Source organism: Scyliorhinus canicula, chromosome 2 (genome assembly GCF_902713615.1).
Source record: "Scyliorhinus canicula chromosome 2, sScyCan1.1, whole genome shotgun sequence".
NCBI lineage: Eukaryota > Metazoa > Chordata > Chondrichthyes > Carcharhiniformes > Scyliorhinidae > Scyliorhinus > Scyliorhinus canicula.
In genome coordinates, this window is record NC_052147.1 from 92,702,831 (window position 1) to 92,730,304 (window position 27,474).

Genomic DNA, 27,474 nt, shown 5'->3' on the forward strand with positions numbered 1-27,474 from the left:
TTGAGTCCCCGGAGGAAGCGTGGGCCTTTGTGCAGGCTGAAAAGCTGGACTTGAACTAGAGATTGGGGGCTGTGGGAGTTTTTCTATTCTATTCATGTATCATTGTTTATGCTGTAGCGGGTTATTCTGTTTGTTTTTGTTTTTTCTCTCGCTTTCGGACGATGTGGGTTATGGTTTTGTGTTCTAAGGGGGGTACTGGGGTTTGTGGTGGATCTGTGTCTTTGTTTGTATGGAGTTGGTTGTTGGGTTGGGACTGCGGTTTGGGAGCTGAGTTGGTGGGGTGGGGCAGTGTGAAAGCGCGGGCTTTTCTCTGGTTTTCCGCGCTGCGGGACGAGGGGGTGGAGCTGGTGGCGAGGGGCGTGGCTATTAGACCGGGTTTCCCGCGCTGAAGCGGTGGCCAGGAGCTGATGCAGGGGAGGAGGGGGGACCTCATATCGGGAGGGGTCGGAGTTAGAGCGGGAGCTGCCGGGGTCAGCAGAAGTCAGCTGGCTCACGGGAGTACAGTGGAGGGAGAGTCGCGGATAGGAGGGGTCCTAGCCTGGGGGAGGGGATACCGGGTTGCTGCTGGATTGGCCAGGGAGGAGTTCGGGGGGGTCGGGGTGAGGTTCTATCGCCATGGGAAACGGGCCGAATGGGTGATGGCCAGGGGCGAGCAGTCGATGGGCTATGGCTAGTCGACGGGGGAGGGGGGCGGGGTGCCCCCTGATCCGGCTGATTACGTGGAACGTGAGGGGGTTGAATGGGCTGGTTAAGGGGGCCCGTGTGTTTTCGCATCTGAAGGGGCTGAAGGCGGACGTGGCCATGCTCCAGGAGACCCACCTGAAGGTGGCGGACCAGGTCCGTCTGACGAAGGGGTGGGTGGGGCAGGTTTTCCACTCAGGGCTCGACTCGAAGAACCGGGGCGTGGCGATCCTGGTGGGGATGAGGGTGGCGTTTGAGGCGTCTGAGGTTGTAGCTGATAGTGGCGGCAGATATGTGATGGTGAGCGGTAAGCTGCAGGGGGGGGGGGGGGGGGGGTGGTGTTGGTGAAAGTGTACGCCCCAAATTGGGATGATGCTGGTTTCATGAGGCGTATGTTGGGCCGCATTCCTGGCCTGGAGGTGGGGGGCTTGATCATGGGGGGGACGTCAATACGGTGCTGGATCCCCTACTGGATCGTTCTAGTTCAAGGACAGGCAGGAGGCCAGCGGCGGCCAAGGTATTGAGGGGGTTTATGGACCAGATGGGAGGAGTGGATCCCTGGAGGTTCGGTAGGCCGAGGGCTCGGGAGTACTCCTTTTTGTCCCATGTGCACAGGGTTTATTCCCACATTGATTTCTTGGTTTTGAGAAGGGGACTGGTCCAGAGGGTGGAGGAGGCCGAATATATATCCGAGCCCATAGGGAGAGGGGGGAGAGGGAGAGACTGGTGGAGGAGCTGTTGAGTGTGGATAGGAGGTACGCGGAGGGATTGCTGGGGGAACGGCGTAGCTTGCAGGCCAAGTTTGATTTATTGACCACCAGAAAGGCGGAGACACAGTGGAGGAAGGCGCAGGGAGAGGTCTATGAGTATGGAGAGAAGGCGAGCAGGATGCTGGCGCACCAGCTGCGTAAGCGGGATGCGGCTAGAGAGATTGGTGGAGTGAAGGATAGAGATGGGACTGTGGTGCGGCAGGGGGCAGAGGTCAATGAGGTCTTTAGGGACTTCTACAGGGAACTGTACTGGTCGGAGCCGCCGGCGGTGGGAGGGGGAATGGAGAATTTTCTGGACAGGCTCAGATTTCCAAAGGTGCAGGTGGAGGGACTGGGGGCGCCGATCGAGTTGGAGGAGCTGGTCAGTGGGATTGGCCACATGCAGTCGGGGAAGGCGCCGGGACTGGATGGGTTCCCGGTTGAATTTTGTAAGAAATATGCGGACCTGCTGGGCCCCCTGTTGGTCAGGACCTTTAACGAGGCATGGGAGGGGGGTGTTCTGCCCACGACGATGTCTCGGGCACTAATCTCCCTGATCTTGAAGCGTGATAAGGACCCCTTGCAGTGCGGTTCATACAGGCCGATTTCACTGCTGAATGTAGACGCCAAGTTGCTGGCGAAGATCTTGGCCACTAGAATAGAGGAGTTTGTGCCGGGGGTGATACATGAAGATCAGACGGGTTTTGTGAAGGGGAGGCAGCTGAACACTAACGTGCGAAGGCTGCTAAATGTGATAATGATGTCGGCAGCAGAAGGAGAGGCGGAGATTGTGGTGGCATTGGATGCGGAGAAGGCCTTTGACAGGGTTGAGTGGGGGTACTTGTGGGAGGTGTTGGAGAGGTTCAGGTTTGGGGTGGGGTTTATTAAATGGGTGAGGTTGCTGTAAGGGGCCCCGATGGCGAGTGTAGCGACAAATGGGAGGAGGTCCGAGTACTTCAGGCTCCACCGTGGGACGAGGCAGGGTGCCCCCTGTTCCCCTTGCTTTTTGCGCTGGCAATTGAGCCTCTTGCCATGGCTGTTAGGGAGTCGAGGAGGTGGAGGGGTTTGGTGCGAGGTGGGGAGGAGTACCGAGTGTTGCTGTATGCGGACGACTTGCTGTTGTATGTAGCAGACCCGGTGGGGGGAATGCCGGAGGTGATGGAGATTCTTGCTGAGTTCGGGAGTTTCTCGGGATATAAATTGAACCTGGGCAAGAGTGAGCTGTTTGTCGTACACCCGGGAGATCAGGGGGAGGGGATTGGTAGGCTCCCGCTGAAGAGGGCAGTGAGGAGTTTTAGGTACCTGGGGGTTCAGGTGCTAGGAGCTGGGGGACTCTGCACAAGCTCAATTTTACTACAGTAGTTTGGTGGAGCAGATGGAGGAGGAATTTAAAAGGTGGGACATGCTGCCGTTGTCGTTGGCGGGTAGAGTACAGTCCGTTAAAATGACGGTGCACCCGAGGTTTTTGTTTCAGTGCCCATTTTTGCTCCGAGGGCCCTTTTTAGGAGGGTGAACAGCAGCATTCTGGGATTTGTTTGGGTGCACGGGACTCCTGTAGGAGGGTCTTTTTGGAGCGGGGCAGGGATAGAGGGGGGCTGGCGCTGCCCAACCTCTCTGGGTACTATTGGGCGGCTAATGTCTCGATGATACGCAAGTGGGTAATGGATGGGGAGGGGGAAGCATGGAAACGGATGGAAATGGCGTCCTGTGGAGGCACGAGCCTGAAGGCACTGGTAACGGCGCTGCTGCCGCTCCCTCCAACGAGGTACAGTATGAGCTCGGTGGTGGCAGCTACCCTCAAAATTTGGTGGCGGCTACCCTCAAAATTTGGGGGCAGTGGAGGCAACACAGGGGGGAAGCGGGGGCTCGGTGGAGGCTCCGCTGCGGGGGAACCACCGGTTTGTTCCAGGGAACATGGACGGCGGGTTCGTGGGGTGGCACAGGCCGGGCATTAGGAATTTGGGAGACCTGTTCATCGACAGGAGGTTCGCGAGCCTTGGTGAACTGAAGGAGAAGTTTGAGCTGGCCCCGGGGAATATGTTCAGGTACCTTCAGGTCAAGGCGTTTGCTAGGCGACAGGTGGAGGGGTTTCCTTTGTTGCCCCCGCAGGGGGGTAAGGGATAGGGTGCTTTCGGGGGTGTGGGTCGGGGATGGGAAGGTGTCTGACATCTATCAGGTAATGCAGGAGGTGGGGACGGCGTCGATAGAGGAGCTGAAGGCTAAGTGGGAGGTGGAGCTGGGGGAGCAGATTGAGGAGGGGCATGGGCGGACGCCCTGGAGAGGGTGAACTCCTCCTCCTCATGTGCGAGGCTTAGTCTCATCCAGTTCAAGGTGCTGCACCAGGCCCACATGTCCGGATCTAGGATGAGTAGGTTCTTTGGGGGCGAAGACAGGTGTGTCAGGTGTTCAGGGAGTCCAGCGAACCATGCCCATATGTTCTGGGCATGCCCGGCACTGGAGGAGTTCTGGAAGGGGGTGGCGGGGACGGTGTTGAGGGTGGTGGGATCCAGGGTCAAGCCAGGCTGGGGACTCGCGATATTTGGGGTTGGGGTGGAGCCGGGAGTGCAGGAGGCAAAAGAGGCCGATGTCTTGGCCTTTGCGTCCCTAGTAGCCCGGCGGAGGATCTTGCTGCAGTGGAAAGATGCGAGACTTCCGAGTGTGGAGACCTGGATTAATGACATGGCGGGATTCATTAAGTTGGAGAGGGTCAAGTTTGCCCTGAGGGGGTTCGGTACAAGGGTTCTTTAGGAGGTGGCAGCCTTTCCTCGACTTTCTGGCTCAACGATAAGGTACTAGGTCAGCAGCAGCAGCAACCGGGGGGGGGGTTTAGGGGGATAATGTTTAAGTTTACGTTAATTTGCTTATTGTTAATTTATTCTGTTGTTTGTTGGGGTGGGTGGGGGGGGTTTGTTATATGCATTGTTACGGTGCCGGGGGGTATTTATTATTATTATTGTTTTGTTGACATATATTTTTCAAAAAATTTCAATAAAAATTATTTTTTAAAAAAAGGTGAGCTGAAACCAGCTGAAGCAGCTTCCAACGAAATACAGCCAGAGTTTCTGCATGGTTCTGACAGGATTCAGATCTTTTCTTCAAAGCAATGTCAAAAGATCTCTCTTTCTCAAAGACAATGTTGAGGCCACAACTGGAGTACTGTGCGCACTTCTGGTCACCACATTACAGAGAGGATGTAATTTCTCTGGAGAGAATGCACAGAAGATTCATTAGAATGTTGCCAGGGCTGGGGTATTGTAGCAATGAGGAGAGATTGAAGAGGCTGGGGTTGTTTTCCTTGGAACAGAGAAGGCCGAGGGGTGACAAGATTGAGGTAAAATTGAGAGATGGACAGAGAGTACACAGGAAGAACCTGTTTCCCTTGGCCGAGTGTTCAAAAACCAGGGGGTCATAGATTCGAGCTAAGTGGCGAAGGATTAGAGGGGACATGAGAAAAAAAAATTTTTTACGTAGAGGGGGTGGTGTCTGGAAGTCGCTGCCTGAGTTGGTGGTACTATTTTTCAAAGTATCCAGATCTGCACCTTAAGTGCTGTAAGCTGCAGGGCTATGGACTGTGTGCAGGAATATGGGATTAGAAAGGGCGCCTGGCTGCCTTTAGGTCAGCATGGACAAGATGGACCGAATGGCCCCATTCTGTGCTGTATCATTTCTATGGTTCTAATAATGTGTTAATAATAAAGTTCGTTTTAATATACCATTTCCCTTTTCCTTTATAAAATCACTCCTGGAGTGAGGTAGCATTTCCACACAGTCTTACAAAATTAAAATAAAATATTGGGGTTCCTGTCCAGTATTTTAGCCACCATTGGTGTCTGGTATCGCCAATTCAACTAATCTGCACATCTTTGGGTTGTGGGGGTGAAACCCACGCAGACACGGGGAGAATGTGCAAGCTCCACACAAACAGTGACCCAGGGCCGGGATTCGAACTCGGGTCCTCAGCGCCGTAGGCAGCAATGCTAACCACTGTGCCACGTGCCGCCCCGAGGTTGTATTTTTAATCATTTTCCTAGCTCCTGAAACTCTGCCAACGGGTCTTAACAGTCCCCAAAAAATAGGTCGGGACTTCTAGCTGTTCTTCTTTCACAAAATGTCCTGGGTGATATCTAGCGAATATCTCGCATTGAAATCCTTTATCCTGGCATCAATGGAGTCAACATAGCATTCCAGAACCATATTTGCAGTTACAGAAATAGCAATGTCCCTAATTGTTGAATCCCCGATGACTACTGAATCTCTGTGAAGTGCAGAGAACCATGAGAGATATGATGTCATACTGGGCAACATAGATCTCATGTCAGCAGGTAGTTGCTTGATGTCCTCCAACATCAGGACAATCCAACTGGTTTTATCCCAATAGAGTTATTGGGTAGCTGCAGTGTGGGGAAGGTAATAAAACATACAGACCCATATGGGCGGCATGGTAGCATAGTAGTTAGCGCAATTGCTTCACAGCTCCAGGGTCCAAGGTTCGATTCCCGGCTTGGGTCACTGTCTGTGCGGAGTCTGCACGTTTTCTCCGTGTCTGCTTGGGTTTCCTCTGGGTACTCCGGTTTCCTCCCACAGTCCAAAGATGTGCAGGTTAGATGGATTGGCCATGCTAAATTGCTAAGTGTCCAAAAACGGTTAGATGGGGATAGGGTGGAGGAGTGGGCTTAGGTCGGGTGCCCTTTCCAAGGGCCGGTGCAGAGTCGATGGGCCAAATGGCCTCCTTCCACTCTGTAAATTCCATGAACCCCAGACCGTGGCCTGTTTCTAGTTAGTTGATTTCTCCCGGGGCTACTACAAGATCACAACAAATGAGGTGAGTGTCTGGAAGATAAAATATGGAGGATCCCTGCTCATGATTCAAAGGCAACATTCTGTTTTTAAAATAAATTTAGAGTACCCAATTATTAATTTTTTCCAATTAAGGGGCAATTTAGCGTGGCCAATTCACCTATCCTACACATCTTTGGGTTGTGGGTGAAACCCACGCAGACATGGGGAGAATGTGCAAACTCCACACAGGCAGTGACCCATGGCTGTGATCGAACCCGGGTCCTCAGCGCCGCAGGGCTAACCACTGCGCCACCATGCCGCCTCCAAATGCAACATTCAACATGGACATTTGCTGAGGAAAGATTGTGCTTGGCAACAATGTGCTTCCTCCACAGTCAGTTCAATGCCTTGGTTCACAGATGAAGAATGGCTGCTGGGTGAAATATTGGAGCGCTTGGGCATCTGCGGCAAGAGTTAATAACTTCAAATAAGAGGCAAACCGGAAAGGGAAATAATGCCAATCCTGCTCTATGTAAAATCTGCAGTTCATACTTCGAGATTTAAAAATCAAACAATAATCAAACAATAAGCTTACTTACTGACTGACAGTCTGCCAGCCGAAACTTCTTTGTTGTCCAAATGATGAAAAATATTGATGCTATATAGGAAGAAATAAAATGTTTAGAAGTAAAATATAAATTTTTTGGAGGAATCTAATCTTTCCCCCCAACTGTCAAGATTATCTACCCAGAAAAAGAAGGCTAATTATTTCCTCAGAATGAAGGAGGAATAGCTCACAAGGAATGGGAGCGAAATACAATAGTACTCTAATGGTACACAAAATGCATCGCATCTATGCCCTACTCTATGTACATACATACAAACACTAGGCATCACAGAACAGCGATTAGGATTCAGAACATAGGCTGATTTCCCCCCTTGCTCGTCAAGGAGCTTGAAATCACCTCTTTCCTTACAACCAGCCACGGCCAGTTTACTGCATAGACCAGGGACACCTGCACCTTTCCGTGCATGTGTTTCACACTAGGGAGTACTTTTAGCCACTTTACCATAAGAGGATTCTCCAACAATGCAAAGATTTAAACATTAACAAGTACATCTCAGGAGAAGTCTTTGAGAGTGGATTGCTGATGTTGACAGAATTACCCATGCATTGAACAACGCATGCATTGAACAAAGTATTCCTGATCCTGAACTATTGAACAGGTCAAATCCAACTTTTAATCCAGAGCAGAAGTGGAGACATTCTACAGAAATCGACATAACTAATTAATTGACTGATTGTTTAATGACTTTACTCCATATACATCTGCATGAATGTTAGGCACTGCAGGATGTCCAACAAACAGCTGCATGGAGAGTTGCACCCGACCTGCCTCCTCTCCACCTCAATTCAGATCTAGTTTTTATATTTAATACTTAATTATCCATATAGTTCATCCAAAACACTGGAAATGATATAAGTGCATTGTTTAGGCCAAGGCTAATGATAGACAATATAAAATATTTTCTTCCACCTTTGCAGTACACCATGCTCATCCTCCTTTAGTCAAGAGGGTGGCAGAGCTTTGGCCATACAATTTGGAACAGTTATTTGAACTAATTGAGATGTGAACCTCCAACAGCCCAGTATCGCTCTTGCCAATTTTTCTACCCTCTTATGTAAAGTTGGCCATATTCCACTGTTGTGCACATCTCTATTTAACTGGTCAGTCTTCATCAAAGGCCACCAAATCAAAGCAAAGTGGATTTTAGAAACCCTTGTTATTAGGAATCCAATGCTTCATCAGTACACAATCAGGCAACATAACAGATAACTCTGCATAACGTCCTGCTAACTTACCTATGACAGCAAAGATAAGTGTGTTTGTGAAATGTCTGTATAGAGAGAGTTTCACAATATTCCTTCTCAGCTTCAGCATCTTCATGGTCTGGGTCAAGCTGATGAAGATGTGACATCAGTTAAGGAAAATGATGAAATACAAAATTAAAAACCCAGATGTATCGTTCATTGAAAAAAACAACCATAATTCAGCTGAAACAAAAACATGCAGGTTAACAGCTTGGATCAACAGTAATTGTGTACTGGTTGCTCCAGGTTCCATTCTTTTTGGCAGAATCTAGTTCAAGAAATGAAATACACCAAATTAATCCATACAATCCAACCCTCTAATCCTAGAATGGAGTCACATACTGCACTGCATGTGACGCTATGGACTGACCTCCTAACTCTTGGAGGGGTACAGTTCCCCAGAACAACATCCTACTTCCGGTCCAAGTGCTATATCTCATGTATGAAAATCAACCTGCGTGGCAATGAATATGTCGTATGCTTCAGGAGGTGGCATCACAGCCAAGCCACAATCTGTTATTTCATATAAACTGGGTTGTTTAGTACACCAAGAATCTACATTGCAACAAACCATCCAGGTTCAGAATTGTTAAATTCTTTAACCTTACAGCGTGGATGACCACAAAGCAAAATAACAGGATAAAGAACATGTACTACAACTGTTGTACCCAACAATTATCTAGGGTAGACCATTCCTTCTTTATTAAAGGATGAGCAAAGGTTTACATGAATCATTTGGACTCCTACATGGCTGAAGACAGAATCCCTCTTGAAACACTGAATTTTTTAAACATATACACCCGCTAATCATGCAAACCGGAAATATAGATGGACTCATCAGTTAACTCTAATCATGGAGCAGTAAATAACCAGTACCAATCCAAATGAAAGAACCAAGGCCAACTGAAGGTTGTAGTCTACCTGGATAACAGCAAATTACTGTGGATGCTGGAATCTGAAACCAAAAGAGAAAATGCTGGAAACTCTCAGCAGGACAAAGGGTCACCTGGACTCGAAACATTAGCTCTTTTCTCTCCCTACTGATGCTGCCAGACCTGTTGAGATTTTCCAGGATTTTCTCTTTTGGTTGTAGTCTATTCTTGGATTTACATGTTATAAGGTGCTTGTTCTAAATTCCTTATTTACATAGGTGCCATGTAATCATTTTGAAGTATCTACTACTTATACAAGCCTATGTACCTTGGAGTGAGCTCCAGTTTAAATATATTTTGGTGATTGGATATTGCAATTCCATTTGACAGAGTACATAAAGTATATTTCTTACTCAATTTAGAAATGGCTCAGTTTCTGGCACACTCACCTGAGTCACAAGGTTCTGGGTTCAAGTTCCACTCAGGGCTAAAGTACAAAAAGCAATGCTGGTACTGCAGTGTAGCAGTAGTGCTGCACTGTCAGAGGTGTGTCTTTGATTGACAAAGGAGTCAAATTCTATCGCGGTGGACAGGAATGTGGACTTGAGGCTATACTTAGATAAGCCATGATCTTATCAAATGGCAGATCAGGTTCATGGGGCCGAATGGTCTACTTCTGTTCCTAATTTTGTTATGGGAGAGGTGTTTTCAGAACCCCAAAATGTATCATGGAGTTCAACCAACCCCCACCTTTAATGGATTGTTGCTTTTGAAGCACACGGCTTGTTCCCCAGGTGTAGTATTACAATTATGGACATGTGGTTTTTAAAACAAAACAATGTTTATTCCATGAATTCAAATTAACCTTTTAAATAAACATTGGATCTCTTAACACCCCTTACTTCAACGATAACCCCAAAAATAATACAACACTACCCAATCCTGCAAACTGTTCCTTTACACATCCAAAAGACAAATCCTTCAAACAGAAGCACATTAGATTTATATTCAATACTGAGACCTTTTTACAATTCCAATTTCACCAAAGGATTAAGAGATAGTCCTTCACAGCAGAGATCACCAGCAATGCAGCTCACAACCATACCCAAGCTTTCTTCAAACTGAAACTAAAACTCCCAAAAAGCAGAAGTGAGCTCAGCTCCCCCCCCCCCCCCCCCCATGACATCACTTCAGTAATATGATCAGCCTAATTTCTGAAAGGTACATTTTTTAAACATCCAATTCTTAAAGGCACTCTCACATGCCAATTCATATATGCTTATGCATGTTCCTAACAGATCAGTAGAAGTGATCCCCACCAAATTCTATCTTCTCCAACCATGAAGGATGTAGCAAAATTGCTAATTCACCTAAAATGCAGAACACCATAACAGCTAGCACCATTTAATGTGGGTCTCCATAACAGGTGTTAGAACTCCATAATTTCAAAACTAAAATGGCAGGGTAGTTAAAGCCCCATACATGACCTCTTCTATATCTCGGAAATTCAACAACCCCACTCTCTAATCATACCATTTCTAGTTCAAATTCTGTTCCTTTATGCAAAAGTTGCCTTCAATTGGTGAACCAAGGTTATTGAAGCAGACAACAAACACGCTGTGTAAAGCTTCAACTTGACCTCTGCGAACTTAATGATTTTCCAAAATTCTTCTTACTTCCAAATGCAGAGATTTCCCTGCCCAGACAAATCCTAGGATAATTTTATTCAGCTTCTTAAAGAAGGACCTCGGGATGAAAATGGGAAGACACTGAAATATGAACAAGAATCTCAGTAGAATTGTCATCTTAACAGTCTGCACCCTCCCCACTAGTGACAGTGGGAGCGCATCCCAACTCCGAACCTCCTCCCTCACTCGTTCTACCAATCGGGACAGGTTGAGCTTATGCAACTTTCCCCAGTCCCGTGCCATCTGTATCCCCAAGTATCTGAAGCTTTCTCCCACCAGCCTGAACGGCAACCCCTTCAGCCTACTCTCCTGACCCCTCGCCTGAATTACGAACTCGCTCTTAACCGTGTTCAATTTATATCCTGCAAACCAGCCAAATTCCCTCAGGGTTTCTATGATACCGTCCATCCCCCCCATTGGGTCTGATACGTATAACAGCAGGTCATCCGTGTATAATGAGACTTTATGTTCCACTCCCGCACCGGACCAGCCCTTTCCAGTCCCTTGAAGCTCTCAGAGCAATTGCCAGGGGCTCTACGGCCAGCGTGAATAACAGTGGGGAGAGAGGGCACCCCTGTCTTGTCCCACGGTGCAGTCTGAAGTAATCTGATGTCGTCCTGTTCGTCCTTACACTAGCCTCTGGGGCTTTAAAAAACACCTAACCCAGTCAATGAACCCGTCCCCGAACCCAAACCGTCCCAGGACCTCCCAACAGATAGTCCCACTCGACCCGGTCAAAAGCCTTTTTCCCATCCATGGCTACCACTATCTTTGCCTCCCTGCTCTCCAGGGGGCATCATGATCATATTGAGCAGCTTTCTTAAGATTGGCTATCAGTTGCCTATCCTTTACAAACCTGGTTTGGTCCTCCGCAATTACTTCCGGTACACAATCCTCAATTCTAGTCGCCAACATCTTGGCCAATAATTTAGCGTCTACGTTGATCAAAGATATCGGTCTGTAAGACCCACAAGCCTTTATCCCGTTTCAGAATAAGCGAAATAGTGGCCTGCAACATCGTCGGGGGTAGAACCCCTCGGTCTCTTGCCGCGTTAAAAACCCTGACCAGCACCGGCCCTACTATCTTGGCCAACTATTTATAAAGCTTTGTTATTTTCTATACAGCTGTCTGATTCCTTCTCAAATTAATAAAAACTCCTAACCATTTTCCACAGAAAATCCCACACCCGAACCTGTAAGTGGAGATTTAGTTTCTAGCCAAATCTGCAACTGACTTTTGTGCCCTCTTGTTATTTTGTTGACCACTGGGATCAATACATTATTATTTACCTTATCGTGATCCTTCAACCAATGTTTATCCACACCAGTATCCCTCCAGTACATTTAAAGTATTGCTGTTTGAAGTACATTCCCTATTCTTCATGCATTACTTCACATCTTTTTACCCATTTGTCTGCCTATGTCTATCAGTTTAATGACAGCAGATGATAGTTCCTCACTTCTTATGTCCAAATCACTTACTTGTAAAGTTAGTAAGAGCAGCCTGAACACTTACACGTGTGGTAAGCCATTCACCATATCTTTATATTCCAGGAAACTTTCTACAACATCTACTATTTACTGTATGGCCTCTAATTATCTCCCTATCCCAGTTGCCATGTTGCCCTTAATTCTTAATGCCATCATTAAGCAGCACAAGTGATTAGCACTGTGGCTTCACAGCGCCAGGGTCCGAGGTTTAATTCATGCCTTGGGTCACTGTCTGTGCGAGTCTGCACGTTCTCCCAGTGTCTGCGTGGGTTTCCTCCGGGTGCTCTGGTTTCCACCCACAGTCCAAAGATGTGCAGGTTTGGTGGGTTGGCCTTGATAAATTGCCCTTAGTGACGAAAAAAAGGTTAGATGGGGTTATTGGGTTACCGGGATAGGGTGGAAGTGAGGGTTTAAGTGGGGGGGTGCAGACTCAATGGGCCGAATGGCCTCCTTCTGCACTATGTCCTAATCATCTTTGCCACATGCTTATGCTGTACCTTATCAAATGCCTTTTGAAAATCCATATCAATCACAACCTTAATTAGTGGGCAACTACCTCCCATAGGAGGTTAGGGACTGGGTTACAAATTATACACCGAGAAGCAGAATGATCTTTCCTTGACTGAAAATAGAGAACAGATCAGAAATCCCTTTCCCTGGAAAATCCCATACCCCGAAAGGATATCCACCAGCAAAGGGCAGTGTCGAGAACAGCCAGAGGTATAAAGGCCAGGAGGGCCAAGTCGAAATTCCCCTAAAAAAATGGAAGGAAAGGACACATCAGATGAAAGCAAGGGAACGAGGGGACAAGAGAAAGGAAGGAACAATTCCTGTGACCGTATTAATTAGGAAATCACAGTATCGCATAACAAACTGTAGGCAATGGGTTCACTGATCTGAGACACATTGAGTCGACAAATAAATTCAAGACAGGTATATTCATTTGTGCTTTCACTCCACAGGGTGCTACGTACCCATGCCCACTAGCAACTAGATCAAAACTGTATAAATTGATTTTAACCAGGACCCCTACAGCTAGTAAACAGGAACTTGCATTCCAATAGTTTGGTCTGAATATGACCTCGCATTCAAAGTCCAATCTATTGCAACAACCAGTCTGTGTGGCCAGTTTCTTCACCCTGACACTTGTGACAATTCAGCTGAGGTGAGAAACATGCCAGATTTGGCAACGGTAAGCAATGGGTCATGTTCTGCATACCATTTTATCACGGACATCAGTTTACCAGTCAGCACAAAGTTTAGTGATTTACTTTATCACAGACATCAGTTTACCAGTCAGCAGGAAGTTTACTAATTTATTATGTTTGTTCCTCAAATCTTGTACAGGTGAAAGGAGCATCAAATGCCTGCCTTTGTTTCACACCAGTGCTCAGACTGATCAAGGGAGACAGTGGAGCTTCCCTGTCTTCCAATTTAACACTACCTAGATTTCACAACAGCTCTCCTCGGCCATGTTGACCCCCCTCCCTGCTGACCCCGTACTCGTCCTCTCCCCCTCGGCCGTGCTGTTCCTGCACTTGTGCCCACCCTCCCCATCCCCCCCATCAACCGCGCTGGCCCCACACTTGCTCCCCTCAGCAGCGTTGACTCCTTGCCCACTCCACTCGGCAGCATTGACCCTTTGGGTCAAATTGAAAATTTGCAAGTTTGTACAGGACACTGGGTAAGTCAGTATAGCTTTGAACGTTCCAGTACATATGGAGATAAAGGCAGATTTGAAAATAAATTGAAAATCCTTCCAGTCTCAATGGCAAAACTAAAAAATTGCAACAAGAAACCAAAACAAAAAGACTAATGACTATGTTACAAGTGCTGTGGGGGGGGGGGGGGGGGGGGGGGGAAAGAGTGCTACAAGCTTTACTGTACCGTAGACCTCACTGAGGAGCAGAAAAGCCAGTCTAGTGAAATTTTGGAAACCATAAGGACCCTCTTTGAGCCCTACATTTATGAATACTATGTTTTCAACAACAGAGCTCAGGAAGCTGGGGAGAACATTGATCAGTGTGTTGCTGCATTGCGATGCAGCTGAATCTTAAGTTTGAGCAACTGAAGGATGATCTGATCAGAGATAGGATTTTCTTAGGGAACATGAGGTCCCATCATGAGAACACATCTGCTAACCCAAGGGATACATACTCTCATGAAAAGCATTGACAAGTGCAGAAGTAGTCAATCAGCCGCTTCAGAGCACTAATGGAAGAATTGATGAGGTTTTTCACTTCACTGGGAGGCAGATTGGGCCTTCCAAATACAAAAAATGTACAGAAGGAAGAAGTATTTGCAAAAATGCCAGCAGAAAGATCAATTCTTAAGTGCTAGATGTAAATATTGCGGTGAACACCACAAAAGAAAAAGAAGTATGTCCAATATGGGGAAAGCAGTGTTTGAGTTGCAAAAAGCTGAATGCACTCAAGTGTTTTGTTGGAAAAAAGAAAAGTAGGTTGTATCAGTGGATCATGGAGAGATGGTAGACGATGAAACTGATGAATCGCTCTACACCTGAGAATAGGTTGACACCCTGAGATCTCAAGGAAAAACATGTCAGATAGACACTGGTGCATCATCATGACCATCGCAGGCCTGTGTAAATTCCTCAAGATGGTGACCTGAAAATAAAGCCATTGAAGGCAACGTTGAGTCTCTATGATAGAACCATGCTCATCTCAAGATAGTAAATTAAGCTGAGAGCCCAATGCAATGAGAATAAAGAAAAAATGAAGTTCTAAATAGTAGGCATCAAGCATAATCCACTCAGCACACCTAAAACAGAGCTTGGATTGGTAACCCTCCACGTACCGCAACAGGCTTGCAGTGTTTTGCATAGCGCAAGGCCATTAATTGCTGAACAAATCCTAAAATATTACAAAGATGTTTTCTCAGGTTTTGGATGTCTTCCTGGTGATTATCATCTTGAAACAGATGAGAGTGTGTGCCAACAAAGCATCTTCTGAGGAAAGCTTCCACTGCCCTCAGATTCAGCCTGAAATAAAAGATAGAGGAGCTTGAAAAGATGGGAATAAGCAAAAAAGTGACAACTTGTAGCCACCTGGGTTGGCCACTTCCCGACTTAAAATGGAGATTCGCTAAGAACGCAGGGAAAAATGGACAGGCACAGGGGAAGCAAACAGAATGCAAAGCTTCCTGTATATTAGACTCGCAGAAAAGCAGACAGCACTGAAACTGACGACCATCTGCATATTGATGAGCGATCCCCGGGAACAATAGCAACAGTTACAATAATCAAGGTAAAGCCAGACTCCTCGGCGCCAGCAGGAGCCAATATAAAAGAAGCCAAAGGACACTTAGGAACCGCCCAACGATCAGGGAACAGCCCCAGTATTGGGGAAATCAAACCAATCGATTGGAACATGGTCCAATAACGTGGAAGCAGGTACGGGGCCTGCCCAAAAGGGCGCGAAGCCCCTGGGGACTATAAATTAGAGTCCCCAAGTTCAATTCGGTCTTCTTGGCAGCTCTCAAAGAACTCTTGACCGTGACTCTCAACTCGGAGAGACTTGCCAAGCAGCTGCACCAACAAGTGTCCAGTCAACGCACGCTACGAGACAGGCGCTCCTAACCCTTAGTCCATACCAGCTGGAAGCCTGCAGTCTCAGGACCGAACGAGAGGCCATTGTTCCCTGACCCAGTGGGTTCCTTTTCCAAAGCTAAGTATTGGCCTTTAGTGGTAGAAATAGTCTAGTTCTGTAGTATTTTATGCATGAGTAGCGATTGACAGTGTATATAATAAATGTGTTTTGATTTGAACTTTACTAACTGGTGTATTGAGTTATTGATCAGCACTTGAACTTGAACCTCGTGGTGGTATCATAAAGATACCTGGCGACTCTAGAGCAAGGTTATAAAACAGAGCCAATTAAGTGTAAAGCACACTTAACAAGACTAGCAACAAACTGCTGTTGACTGGATATGCAGAATGGCAGCAGGATGGATACTGGCAAGTGAGGTGGGATGAAAGTAACAGTTTCCTGACTACATTGTGAACGCTATTTGGGGAGGGAGAGATGGTTGCAAATGCCATTTGGGGAGGGAGAGATGGTTGCAAATGCCATTTGGGGAGGGAGAGATGGTTGCAAATGCCATTTGGGGAGGGAGAGATGGTTGCAAATGCCATTTGGGGAGGGAGAGATGGTTGCAAATGCCATTTGGGGAGGGAGAGATGGTTGCAAATGCCATTTGGGGAGGGAGAGATGGTTGCAAATGCCATTTGGGGAGGGAGAGATGGTTGCAAATGCCATTTGGGGAGGGAGAGATGGTTGCAAATGCCACTTGGGGAAAGAGAGATGGTTGCAAACGCCATTTGGGGAGGGAGAGATGGTTGCATATGCCACTTGGGGAGGGAGAGATGGTTGCATATGCCACTTGGGGAGGGAGAGATGGTTGCATATGCCACTTGGGGAGGGAGAGATGGTTGCATATGCCATTTGGGGAGGGAGAGATGGTTGCAAATGCCATTTGGGGAGGGAGAGATGGTTGCATATGCCATTTGGGGAGGGAGAGATGGTTGCAAATGCCATTTGGGGAGGGAGAGATGGTTGCAAATGCCATTTGGGGAGGGAGAGATGGTTGCATATGCCATTTGGGGAGGGAGAGATGGTTGCATATGCTATTTGGCATTTCTACTACTTGGAAAGATGATCAATACACACAACATGAGTTAGTCAATGATCTTCCAAGAATTGAGGTGATTGTGGATGATCTTCTAGTCTGTGGGTACGGGGATATGATGGAATAAGCCATTGCAGACCATGATCAGAAACTACTGAGACTGCTATAGACAGATCACCAGATGAAACTAAAATGCCAGGGGGATGGAAACCTACGCAAGGAGTCAGAGTAAGAGGGAGCAAGGACAAAAGCAAAAGGTAGAAAAGTGAATAAGAAAAGTGATAGGTGGAGAAACCAAGGACAAAATTCAAACTGGGCAGTAGAGAAAAATATTGGGAGCAAGACAAGCATTGTGAAAAAGACAAACTTAAAGGCTCTGTGCCTTAATGCACGGAGCATTTGCAATAAAGTGGATGAACTAATCACGCAGATAGATATAAATGGGTATGATATAATTGAGATTACGGAGACATGGCTGCAGGGTGAACGGGGATGGGAACTAAATGTCCCAGGGTTCTCAGTATATAGGAAGGACAGGCATAAAAGAAAAGGTGGTGGCGAGGCACTGTTGGTTAAAGAGGAAATTAACACAATAGTGAGAAAGGATATTGGCTCTGACAATGTGGAACCTGTATGGGTAGAATTGAGAAATACCAAGGGACAAAAAACATAGAGGGTGTCATATATAGACCCCCAAACTGTACTGGTGAGGTTGGGAATGGCATTAAACAAGAAATTAGTGATGCATGTAATAAGGGAATATTGGTGATCATGGGTGATTTTAATCTTCACATAGATTGGGCAAATCAAATTGGCCACAATGCCATAGAGGAGGAATTCCTGCAGTGTATATGGGATGGTTTTCTTGACCATAGAACATAGAACAGTACAGCACAGAACAGGCCCTTCGGCCCTCGATGTTGTACCGAGCAATGATCACCCTACTCAAACCCACGTATCCACCCTATACCCGTAACCCAACAACCCCCCCCCCACCTTACTTTTTAGGACACTACAGGCAATTTAGCATCGCCAATCCACCTAACCCACACATCTTTGGACTGTGGGAGGAAACCGGAGATGAGCGACCATAACGTTATCATTGAATTTTTAATTCTAAACATGACCATTGAACATAACATGAATTTTTTTATCAAGGTGGAGAGTGAAGTAGTTGATTCAGAGACTAGGGTGCTGAATCTTAATAAAGGGATCTATCAAGATATGAGGCGTGAGTTGGCCTTGATAGATTGGGGAGAGTTACTTAAAGGGATGACAGTGGATAAATAATAAACATTCAATGAACGCATGGAGGAACTACAGCAACTGTTCATTCCTTTCTGGCACAAAAGCAAAGGGGGTAAGAGGGCCAATCCATGGCTTACAAAGGAAATTAGAAATAGCATCCGATCCAAGGAAGAAGCATATAGATTGGCCAAGAAAAATAATAGGTCTGAGGTTTGGGGGCAGTTTAGAATTCAGCAAAGAAGGACAAAGGGATTGATTAAGATGGGGAAGTACAGTACGACAGGAAGCTTGCAGGGAACATTAGGACTGACACTAAGATTTTCTACAGATATGTGAAGAGAAAGAAATTGGTAAAGAGAAATGTTGGCCCACTGCAGACAGAAACAGGGGAATGCATAATAAGTGACAAAGAAATGGCTGAGCAATTAAATACATACTTTGGTTCTGTCTTCACAAATGAGGACACAAATCATATACCAGAAATGTTGGAGACTGAAAGGTTTACAGAGAGGGAAGAACTGAGGGAGATCAACATTAGTAGAGAAATGGTGCTGGGAAAACTGATGGGATTGAAGGCGGATAAACCCCCAGGGCCTGAGAATCTGCATCCCAGAGTGCTTAAAGAGGTGGCTCTAGAAATAGTGGATGCGTAGTGGTCATCTTGAGGGATTCTGTAGACTCTGGAACTGTCCCTGCAGATTGGAAGGTAGCTCACGTCACTCCAATATTCAAAAAGGGAGGTAGAGAGAAAGCAGGGAATTATAAACCAGTAAGCTTAACATCGGTAGTGGGGAAAATGCTTGGACCCATTATCAAGGACTTTATAGTGGAACATTTAGAAAGCAGTGGCAGGATCAGTCAGAGTCAGCATGGATTTATGAAGGGAAAAGCATGTTTGACAAATCTGTTGGAATTCTTTGAAGAGGTAACCAGTACAGTCGACAAGGGGGAGCCAGTCGATGTGGTATATTTGGACTTTCAGAAAGCGTTTGACAAAAGTCCCGCATAAGAGATTATTGTGCAAAATTAAAGTGCATGGGATTGGGGGAAATGCATTGAGGTAGATAGAAAACTGGTTGGCAGAGAGGAAGCAAAGAGTAGGGATTAATGGGTCCTTTTCAAATTGGTGGGCAGTAACCAGTGGGGTACCACAGGGATCTGTGCTGGGACCCCAGCTATTCACAATATATATTAATGATTTGGATGGGGGAACAAAATCTAACATCTCAAAGTTTGCAGATGATACCAAATTAAGTGGGAGGGTGAATTGTGACGAGGACGCAGGGATCCTACAGCAAGATCTGGACAGACTGGGCGAGTGGGCAAACCAATGGCAGATGCAGTATAATTTGGATAAGTGTGAGGTTATTCATTTTGGAAGCAAAAACAGGAAGGCAGATTACTACCTGAATGGTTGTAAATTGGGAGAGGGGAGTGTGCAGCGGGACCTGGGTGTCTTTGTGCACCATTCGCTGAAGATAAGCATGCAGGTGCAGCAAGTGGGTAAAGAAGGTTAATGGTATGCTGGCCTTCAATGTAAGAGGTTTTGAGTATAGAAGCAGGGATGTGTTGCTGCAATTGTACAGTGCCTTGGTGAGGCCACAGATGGAGTATTGTGTGCAGTTTTGGTCTTCTTCTCTGAGGAAGGATGTTCTTGCTCTCGAGGGAGTGCAGCGAAGGTTTACCAGACTGATTCCAGGGATGGCAGGACTGTCATATCAGGAGGGATTGACTAGGTTGGGATTATTCTCGCTGGAGTTCAGAAGAATGAGGGGCAATCTCATAGAGACTTCTAAAATTCTAACAGGACTAGACAGGGTAGATGCAGGGAAGACGTTACCAATGATAAGTGCATCCAGAACCATGGGTCACAGCCTGAGGATTCAGGGTAAACCATTTGGGCAGAGATAAGGAGACACTTCTTCACAAAAAGAGTGGTGAGCCTGTGGAATTCATTACCACAGGAAGTGGTTGATGCTAAAACCTTGAATATATTCAAGAAGCAGCTGGATATAGCACTTGCAGATAATGGGATCAAAGGCTATGGGGAGAAAGCAGGATTGGGCTGTTGAGTTGGATGACCAACCATGATCGTGACGAATGGCGGAGCAGGCTTGAAGGGTCAAAATGCCTCCTCCTGCTCCTATCTTCTATGTATCTATGAACCTGAAACTGAATAAGAAAAAACTGCAATTTAATATGATTTAAGTCAAGTATATAGGTCATGTACTGACAGCAAAAGGAGCTCACCCTGATTCTGATAAGGTAAGACTTGCAGCAGAGATGGAGCAACCAACAAATGTGTAGGCAGTGCAATAATTTGTTGATTTTTTGAACTACCTAGCAAGGTTTTGCCCAATTTGTCATTGGGAGTGTGAATCTCTATGCAAGCTCATTGCAAGGCATGTTCAATCGTATTTTTAAAAAATAAATTTAGAGTACCCAATTATTTTTTTTTCCTGCCAGCTGCACCGCAAGCGCAGCGTCCCATAATATCATTCATATTGTGACATCTGCTAGGAATTGGAGAGGGTAAGGGAAAGACAATCAGCTATGGCTTCACCCCAGACTCGTGGGTCCACAAAGCCTCCCCCTCCTCACATCCCCTGCCATCCCTCATGGTGCTATCCAACATGCCCTGCACACGCACTCCCGGCCGCAGCAAGGACCCCTTGGCACTGGATCACAGAACCTGTGCACCAGAAACCCATTGGAAATGTTACCTGGACCAGGCGCCGGTTCCCTACCAGGTCCAAACACCTGTCCTCTGGTCGCGGGATGTCCCCAGGGCTATGGCCCATCTCTTGGGCGTTAGAATGTTAGCTGCTGCGTCTGTGGCGTTGCTGCCTCCGGAGTTAAGGCAGAGTGTCCAGGCCCCTCAGTCTGATTGGGATGCAGTAACAGCAATAAGCAGTAACAACTGCCTGCTTCATGGCATAACTACCCATGGGAATCCACTTAGGAGCTGTGAAGTGCTCGCATTACTAGAATTGCCAATTCCCCATTGGCAGTAGCCTCACGGTCAGTTAGGCGGGATGGACAGGCAGCAGCCGGACCTGTCCCTATCGTGAGTACATACAATCTGGGGATTGGCATGGCAGACCCGCAGTCCATGGTGAACCACCTGCACCCCACTCCAGCCCAGGGACACCCCCACTGATGGCAGCACCCTCCCGCACAATGAGGCAGTGGCCCCAGTGTCCCGGGCTGAGTGCCTGATTTCTAAGAGGCTACTAACCTGCCCGGATACCCCTATCATCCATTCCATTGGGTCCACGCCATTAAATAGGTGTACTAAATGGCACCCACGTAACCTCTCGCTGCGGGGGTCGTTCCCGTTAATGGTATGGAGATTGGATTTAATTGGTGATTATTGGTTTCTCGCCACACCACGAATCTCGCCAATGGGATCTGGCCGGTTAGATCGGAAACCAATCGGCGCCCGCTGTGGTCCCAGATTTTGGTCTCTCCTGCTATCTAACTGGCCCACTCGTTTTTGTGGCCGGCATGGTGTGACTGGTAAATCGTGCCATATTGTTGTAACCGCAGAAATATACATACAACTGGAGAAGCTGCTCCTTCACAGCAGACAGATGAGCAACATGTTAATTCAGCAAGCACACATGGGAATGAACAAACATAAACCCCAGTGGTCAACTATTCCCCAACAAAGGCAACGGATTAGCAGCAACAATTACCACAGAAGCAACATCTGCCATGGCAGCCTAATTCCCAGGAATTCCATCACCCCAGGAACACTGACATCAGACAAACAGCAAATAACAACCCGCAAGTGTACCATTAGAAGATCTGAACGCTTTAAGGATTGTGTGTGCACTGCCTACGTAATATGAAGAATGTAGGAATTTCAGATCTATTATACTATAGGTATTTGTTGCAGTAAGTGTTAAATGCCTGGATAATATGTTTGTGACTGCTGCAATCATGTTTTAAAACAAATTCTAATTTGATAGACAACTAAGATTTTGGGAACCAGTAGGCAGCACGGTGGCACAGTGGTTAGCATTGTTGCCTATGGCACTGAGGACCCAGATTCGAATCCCGGCCCTGGGTCACTGTCCGTGTGGAGTTTGCACATTCTCCCCGTGTCTGCGTGGGTTTCGCCCCCACAACCCAAAAGATGTGCAGGGTAGGTGGATTGGCCACGCTAAATTGCCCCTTAATTGGAAAAAATTATTGGGTAAGCTAAATTTATTAAAAAAAAAGATTTTGGGAACCAGGGCTGCAATTATGCTATTGGAAAAATCTTGGTCTCTGTGCTGGGGGGGGGGGGGGGGGGGGGGGGGGGGGGGTGTCCCTGTGGAGTTAATCAGGTTTCAGCTTGGCAAGGTGATGTTCTTACAGGGTGGAGCTAAGTTATCATGCATTTTGTAGAAAGGTCAGTGAAGTTTTAGAAGAAGCAGTGAAGAGAAGCCAGGTAGTGTGCTCTCTCTGCAGTTCAGTTAAAGATATTTTTGCACACAGAGTAGCAGTCTTAAGCAGTTCAGAATGGCTGGATTAGAAGGCGAGCTGAAGCAGCTTCTGAAGACACACAGCCAGATTTTTTTCTGCATGTTTCTGACAGTATTCAGGTTTTTATTTAAAGCAGTTTCAAAAGATAGCTCTTCCACAAAGAACATCTCTGTAAAACAGGTACTCCTGAGTGCAAGTGGCATTTTGTGGATTGCGAGCTGAGATGGGTTTTTTCTTGTTGTTCGAGTGGGAACAAAGATAGCAGTTGCGGGTTATTGTGTCACTGCATTGATTAGCATTGTTTAAGTAGTTGTAAGTTATTTTCAGGTGTGATGTTGAAGATATTTTAATACTGTGTTAGTAATAACGTTTGTTTTAATATACCTATTTCATCATGAGATTATTCCTGTAGTAAGGTATCACGGACCTCACAGTCTTATAAAATTAAAGTAAAATATTGGGATTTCTGTCCAGTATCCTAGCCACTGTAGGGTCTGGTCTGGGTTCATAACAGTAGGAACAGGTGAAAAGGGGTCAGACTAAAATGACCAGTGTTCTGTGTATGGGTGCTAATTTTCAATGTGGACCATCTATGTGTCTGACTTGGAACTGCAAATTATATTGAATGCAAGTTTTTTTAATGAAAGGGGACGTTTGGAGAAGTGCCTTTGTGCAATGTTGTCATACGCTTACTAGCCATGTGACCTCTGATGCCATCTTTGGTGTATGCTTGAGAGCAGAAGCAATTTCATCAACCAGAACGTATTCATTCCCCTCGACAGCACAGGCACCTGGCTCAATCCCTTCACAGCACAAACTCCATGCTCACACCTTGACAGAAAACCTGGATCTCACTTCACTCAAAAAACAGACACCATCCTTGCAGCCTTTGATTCTGCTTTCCATTTAATAGGCAGAAGATTACATTTCAATATAAAGTAAAGGATATCCACCAGAGAACACAGGAGTCGATCACTGACAGTGTGATGTTCCCTACGAGAGCCAGGGTAACAAGTGGGGTCTAAATCAGGAACAAAATCAGGTAAATTTCAACTGCAAAAAGAACAATTCAGGGTGATGTGTACCTTTCAACCAGTTGGACATATTACATTGGACCTATTTTCTTTCTAACATTCAGCAGAAAAACCTCCATGAAACGGGACCTTGAATGGGCAGTGTTTTTTCATCTGACATTGTACGATTATTGGGCGGTTAATAAAAAGACCAGAGGCCAAAAAAGTTCAGGAGATGATATCAATCAGAACGTTTTAGTACTAAAATTCAAACACATGGTAACTGTGGTATCGCAATAATCACTCTCCCAAGAAAGCTCACAGTGAAGTTGCAGGACATAGATCTGGGGCTTGAATTCCTGAGGCTGCAGGACTGAAATGAAAATCCACAAATCAGCTCAGAAAGCAGAACCAAGAAAAGAAATTCAATGTTAATCAATTAAGGCAACCCTGATAAGGTTCCTATAATTTGAAGGTTTTCTTTATAAAGAAAATGGCGTGATGAGTCCCAGTGTGCAATTGTCCTTCAGTACCTGTCCTAAAACACATGTATATATTTTAAAAAATGCTACTTACTCCAGTCACTCGAAGGATGCCTTCTATTGCAGAGAAAATGAAATAGAGGATGCCGACGCCAACAACTCTGTGCAACATGGCTCCCAGACGAGGTCTGTGACAAAGCAAACATCAGTACCATAGGATTTGTTGCCCAGACCAAATAAGACATCACTCACCAATGTGAAGCTGACTAAACATTGGCATTAGTGTTCTAATACAATACAAAGCCAAACATTTTTTTCTTCACACCAGTCAAGCATCCAGATCCGCCAATGCCTTGATTTTAAAATTCTCAGCCTTGTGTTCAAATCTCTTGTTGCAATTTAACCGTCTCTAGTTTTGGAAACTCCCGGAGATCTACAACCCTCCAGGGAATGTGCATCCCTTCAGCTTTGGTGCCAAGCACATTCGTCACACTTCCTTCAGCCCACCAGTGCCAGATGTGCTTTTATAGGTGCTAAGCTCAAGAATGATGTCTGTGGACATTTTCCACCTCTTCCATTTCCTTTAAGACTTTACTTAAAAGCTACTTCTTTAACCAAGTTAACCATCTTTGTAGTTCTTTGTGTCACTCTTTTGCTTGATAACGCTCCTGTGAAAGGGGCGAGGGAGTGAGCAGAGGGAAGAAGAGAATGTGTTCCTAAATGTCACATATTGCTGCATAACTGTCCCCCATGGACTTCCAATGGCAGCTATGCAGGAGTAAGTCGCACATTCGGTGGCTCCCGCTCTGGTCGGACCTTTGGACCTTTCCTCCCGATTTTTTACCTGAATTGAATTGGAGAACGGATGTCAGTGGCAATTCTCTACTGAATTCCCACTTCGGTGCATGGAGAAAAGAACTGGAAGTGTTCATAAGGGCAGAAATAAGAAGTCAGAGAAGGCTTGGGCTGTAGTTGCAACAGAGGACAGCATGGCGGAGGGCCGGACCTCTGGCTTGTTGACCCAGCAGTCTATGGAGTAGCTGATGCAAGTCATTAGGAGGGCTTTGCTACGCAGAAATAGGACTGCTTGGACCCAATAAAAGCGTCGATTGAGCAGCTGGAGCTCAGGTTGGATGCCCAGCATCGGGTGATCCAGAAGGTGGAGAAGGCGCTGGCTGAGCAGGAGGAGCATCAGACCGCGGTGGAACTGGAGGTGGGGATGCTGAGGGACAAGCAAAAGAAGCTTCTGGAGAAGGTGGAGGACCTAGAGAATAAGTCCCGCCGGCAGAACCTAAGAATTGTTGGGCTCCCTGGGGGGTCTGAAGGAACGGACGCTGGGGCATACATCGTAGGCATGTTTGAGAAGCTGCTGGAGGATGGGGCATTCTCCCGGCCCTTGGAGGTGGATAGGGCTCACAGAGCGCCTGCGAGGGCTATGGTGGTGAGATTCCACAGTTTCTCGGATAAGGAGCGTATTCTGCGATTGGGCCAAGCAGACACAGAGCTGTAAGTGGGACAATAGCATCCTGCAGGTTTATCAAGACCTGAGCGTGGAGGTGGCCAGGAGGAGAGCAGGCTTCAGTCAGATCAGAGTGATCCTTCTCAAGAAAAAGGTGAAGTTTGGGCTGTTATACCCAGTCCGTCTCTGGGTCACGCATGAGGATCAGCTCTTTTACTTTGAGTCGCCTGAGGACGCTTTGGACTTTGCAAGAAAGAAAGGGCTGACGAAGGACTAAGAACTTTTGAACATGGCTGAAACGTTCGTGTTTCTGTTTTCTCTGTTTTGTTTCTCTGTTTTTGTAAAAAGTTTCTCATTTTGCTTGGAACCAGCAGTAGAGCTGGGTGAATTTAGGTTTTCATTTGCAGTTGGGGGATGTAGGTGTGCTAGTTCAATGAGCCCCCCGACTAGGCTGATCACCTGAAATGTTCGAGGGTTGAATGGGCCGGTGAGAAGGGCACGTTTGTTTGCACATCTTAGGGGATTGAAGGCAGACGTGGTGATGTTGCAGGAGACGCACGTTAAGGTAACGGACCAGGTTAAACTGAGGAAAGGCTGGGTCTGCCAGGTGTTTCATTCGGGACTAGATTCAAAGACTAACGGGGTCGCGATCTTGATCAATAAGCGGGTGGTGTTTGAGGCGGGTAGAATAGTTTTGGATGTGGGAGGTGGGTACATTATGGTCAGTGGGAAACTGGAGGGGTGCAGGTGGTATTAGTAAATGCGCCAAATTGGGATGATGTGGAGTTTATAAAGAGGATGCTGGGGAAGATACCGTACCTGGACTTGCACAGGTTGGTCATGGGAGGGGACTTCAATTCAGATATGGACCCGGGCTTAGACCGGTCAAGTTCGAAAACAGGCAGGGTGCCAGCAATGGCAAAGGAACTAAAAGGGTTCATGGAGCTGATGGGGGGAGGGTGGATCCATGGAGGTTTGGGCAGCAGAGGACGAAGGAGTTCTCCTTCTACTCACACGTGCATAAAGTGTACTCCCGGATTGATTTCTTTATTTTGAGCAGGGTCTTTCTGGCTGGGGTAGTGGACATGGGGTATTCGGCGATCATAATGTCAGACCATGCGCCGCACTGGGTTGACCTACAGGTTAGTAAAGATAGTAACCAGCGCCTGCACTGGAGGTTAGATGTGGGACTTTTGGCGGATGAAGGGGTGTGCGAGCGACTGAGGAAATGCATTCAGCAATACCTGCAGGCCAATGACATGAGGGAAACTTCGGCAGCGGTGGTTTGGGAAGCACTTGGGAAGGCAAGAATTATAGCTGGGGGAAAGGCAATTATGATGCTATTCGGCAAGATTTAGGATGTATAGGATGGGGAAGGAAACTGCAGGGGATGGGTACAATCGAAATGTGGAGCATTTTCAAGGAACAGCTACTGCGTGTCCTTGATAAGTATGTACCTGTCAGGCAGGGAGGAAGTTGTCAAGCAAGGGAACCGTGGTTTACTAAGGAAGTTGAAGCACTTGTCAAGAGGAAGAAGAAGGCTTATGTTCGGATGAGACATGAAGGCTCAGTTAGGGCACTTGAGAGTTACAAGTTAGCCAGGAAGGACCTAAAGGGAGAGTTAAGAGCGAGGAGAGGACACGAAAAGTCGTTGGCGGATAGGATCAAGGAAAACCCCAAGACTTTCTATAGGTATATCAGGAACAAAAGAATGACTAGAGTAAGATTAGGGCCAATCAAGCATAGTAGTGGAAAGTTGTGTGTGGAATCATAGGAGATAGGGGAAGCGTTAAATGGATATTTTTCGTCAGTGTTTACACTGGAGAAAGACAATGTTGTCGAGGAGAATACTCAGTTTCAGTCGACCAGGCTAGATGGAATTGAGGTTCAAAAGGAGGAGGTGTTAGCAATTTTGGAAAATGTCAAAATAGATAAGTCCCCTGGGCCAGATGGAATTTATCCTAGGATTCTCTGGGAAGCCAGGGAGGAGATTGCAGAGCCTTTGTCCTTGATCTTTAT

General features: G+C 46.5%; 1 protein-coding gene across 2 annotated transcripts in view; it reads right to left on the bottom strand.

Moving 5' to 3' along the window:
- Positions 1–27,474, bottom strand: part of LOC119956176 (transmembrane protein 87A-like) — a 104,875-nt gene that overhangs the window by 25,396 nt on the left and 52,005 nt on the right. Inside the window, exons 11-14 of one of the 2 annotated variants that reach the window (XM_038783116.1) lie at positions 24,091–24,184; positions 12,819–12,887; positions 8,074–8,182; positions 6,809–6,867 (exon numbers count right to left, since the gene is read on the bottom strand). In XM_038783116.1, coding sequence (XP_038639044.1) covers positions 6,809–6,867; positions 8,074–8,182; positions 12,819–12,887; positions 24,091–24,184 — 331 coding nt within the window. Of the gene's footprint in view, positions 1–6,808; positions 6,868–8,073; positions 8,183–12,818; positions 12,888–23,450; positions 23,523–24,090; positions 24,185–27,474 lie in introns of both variants that reach the window. The other variant, XM_038783106.1, reaches the window with a different exon arrangement.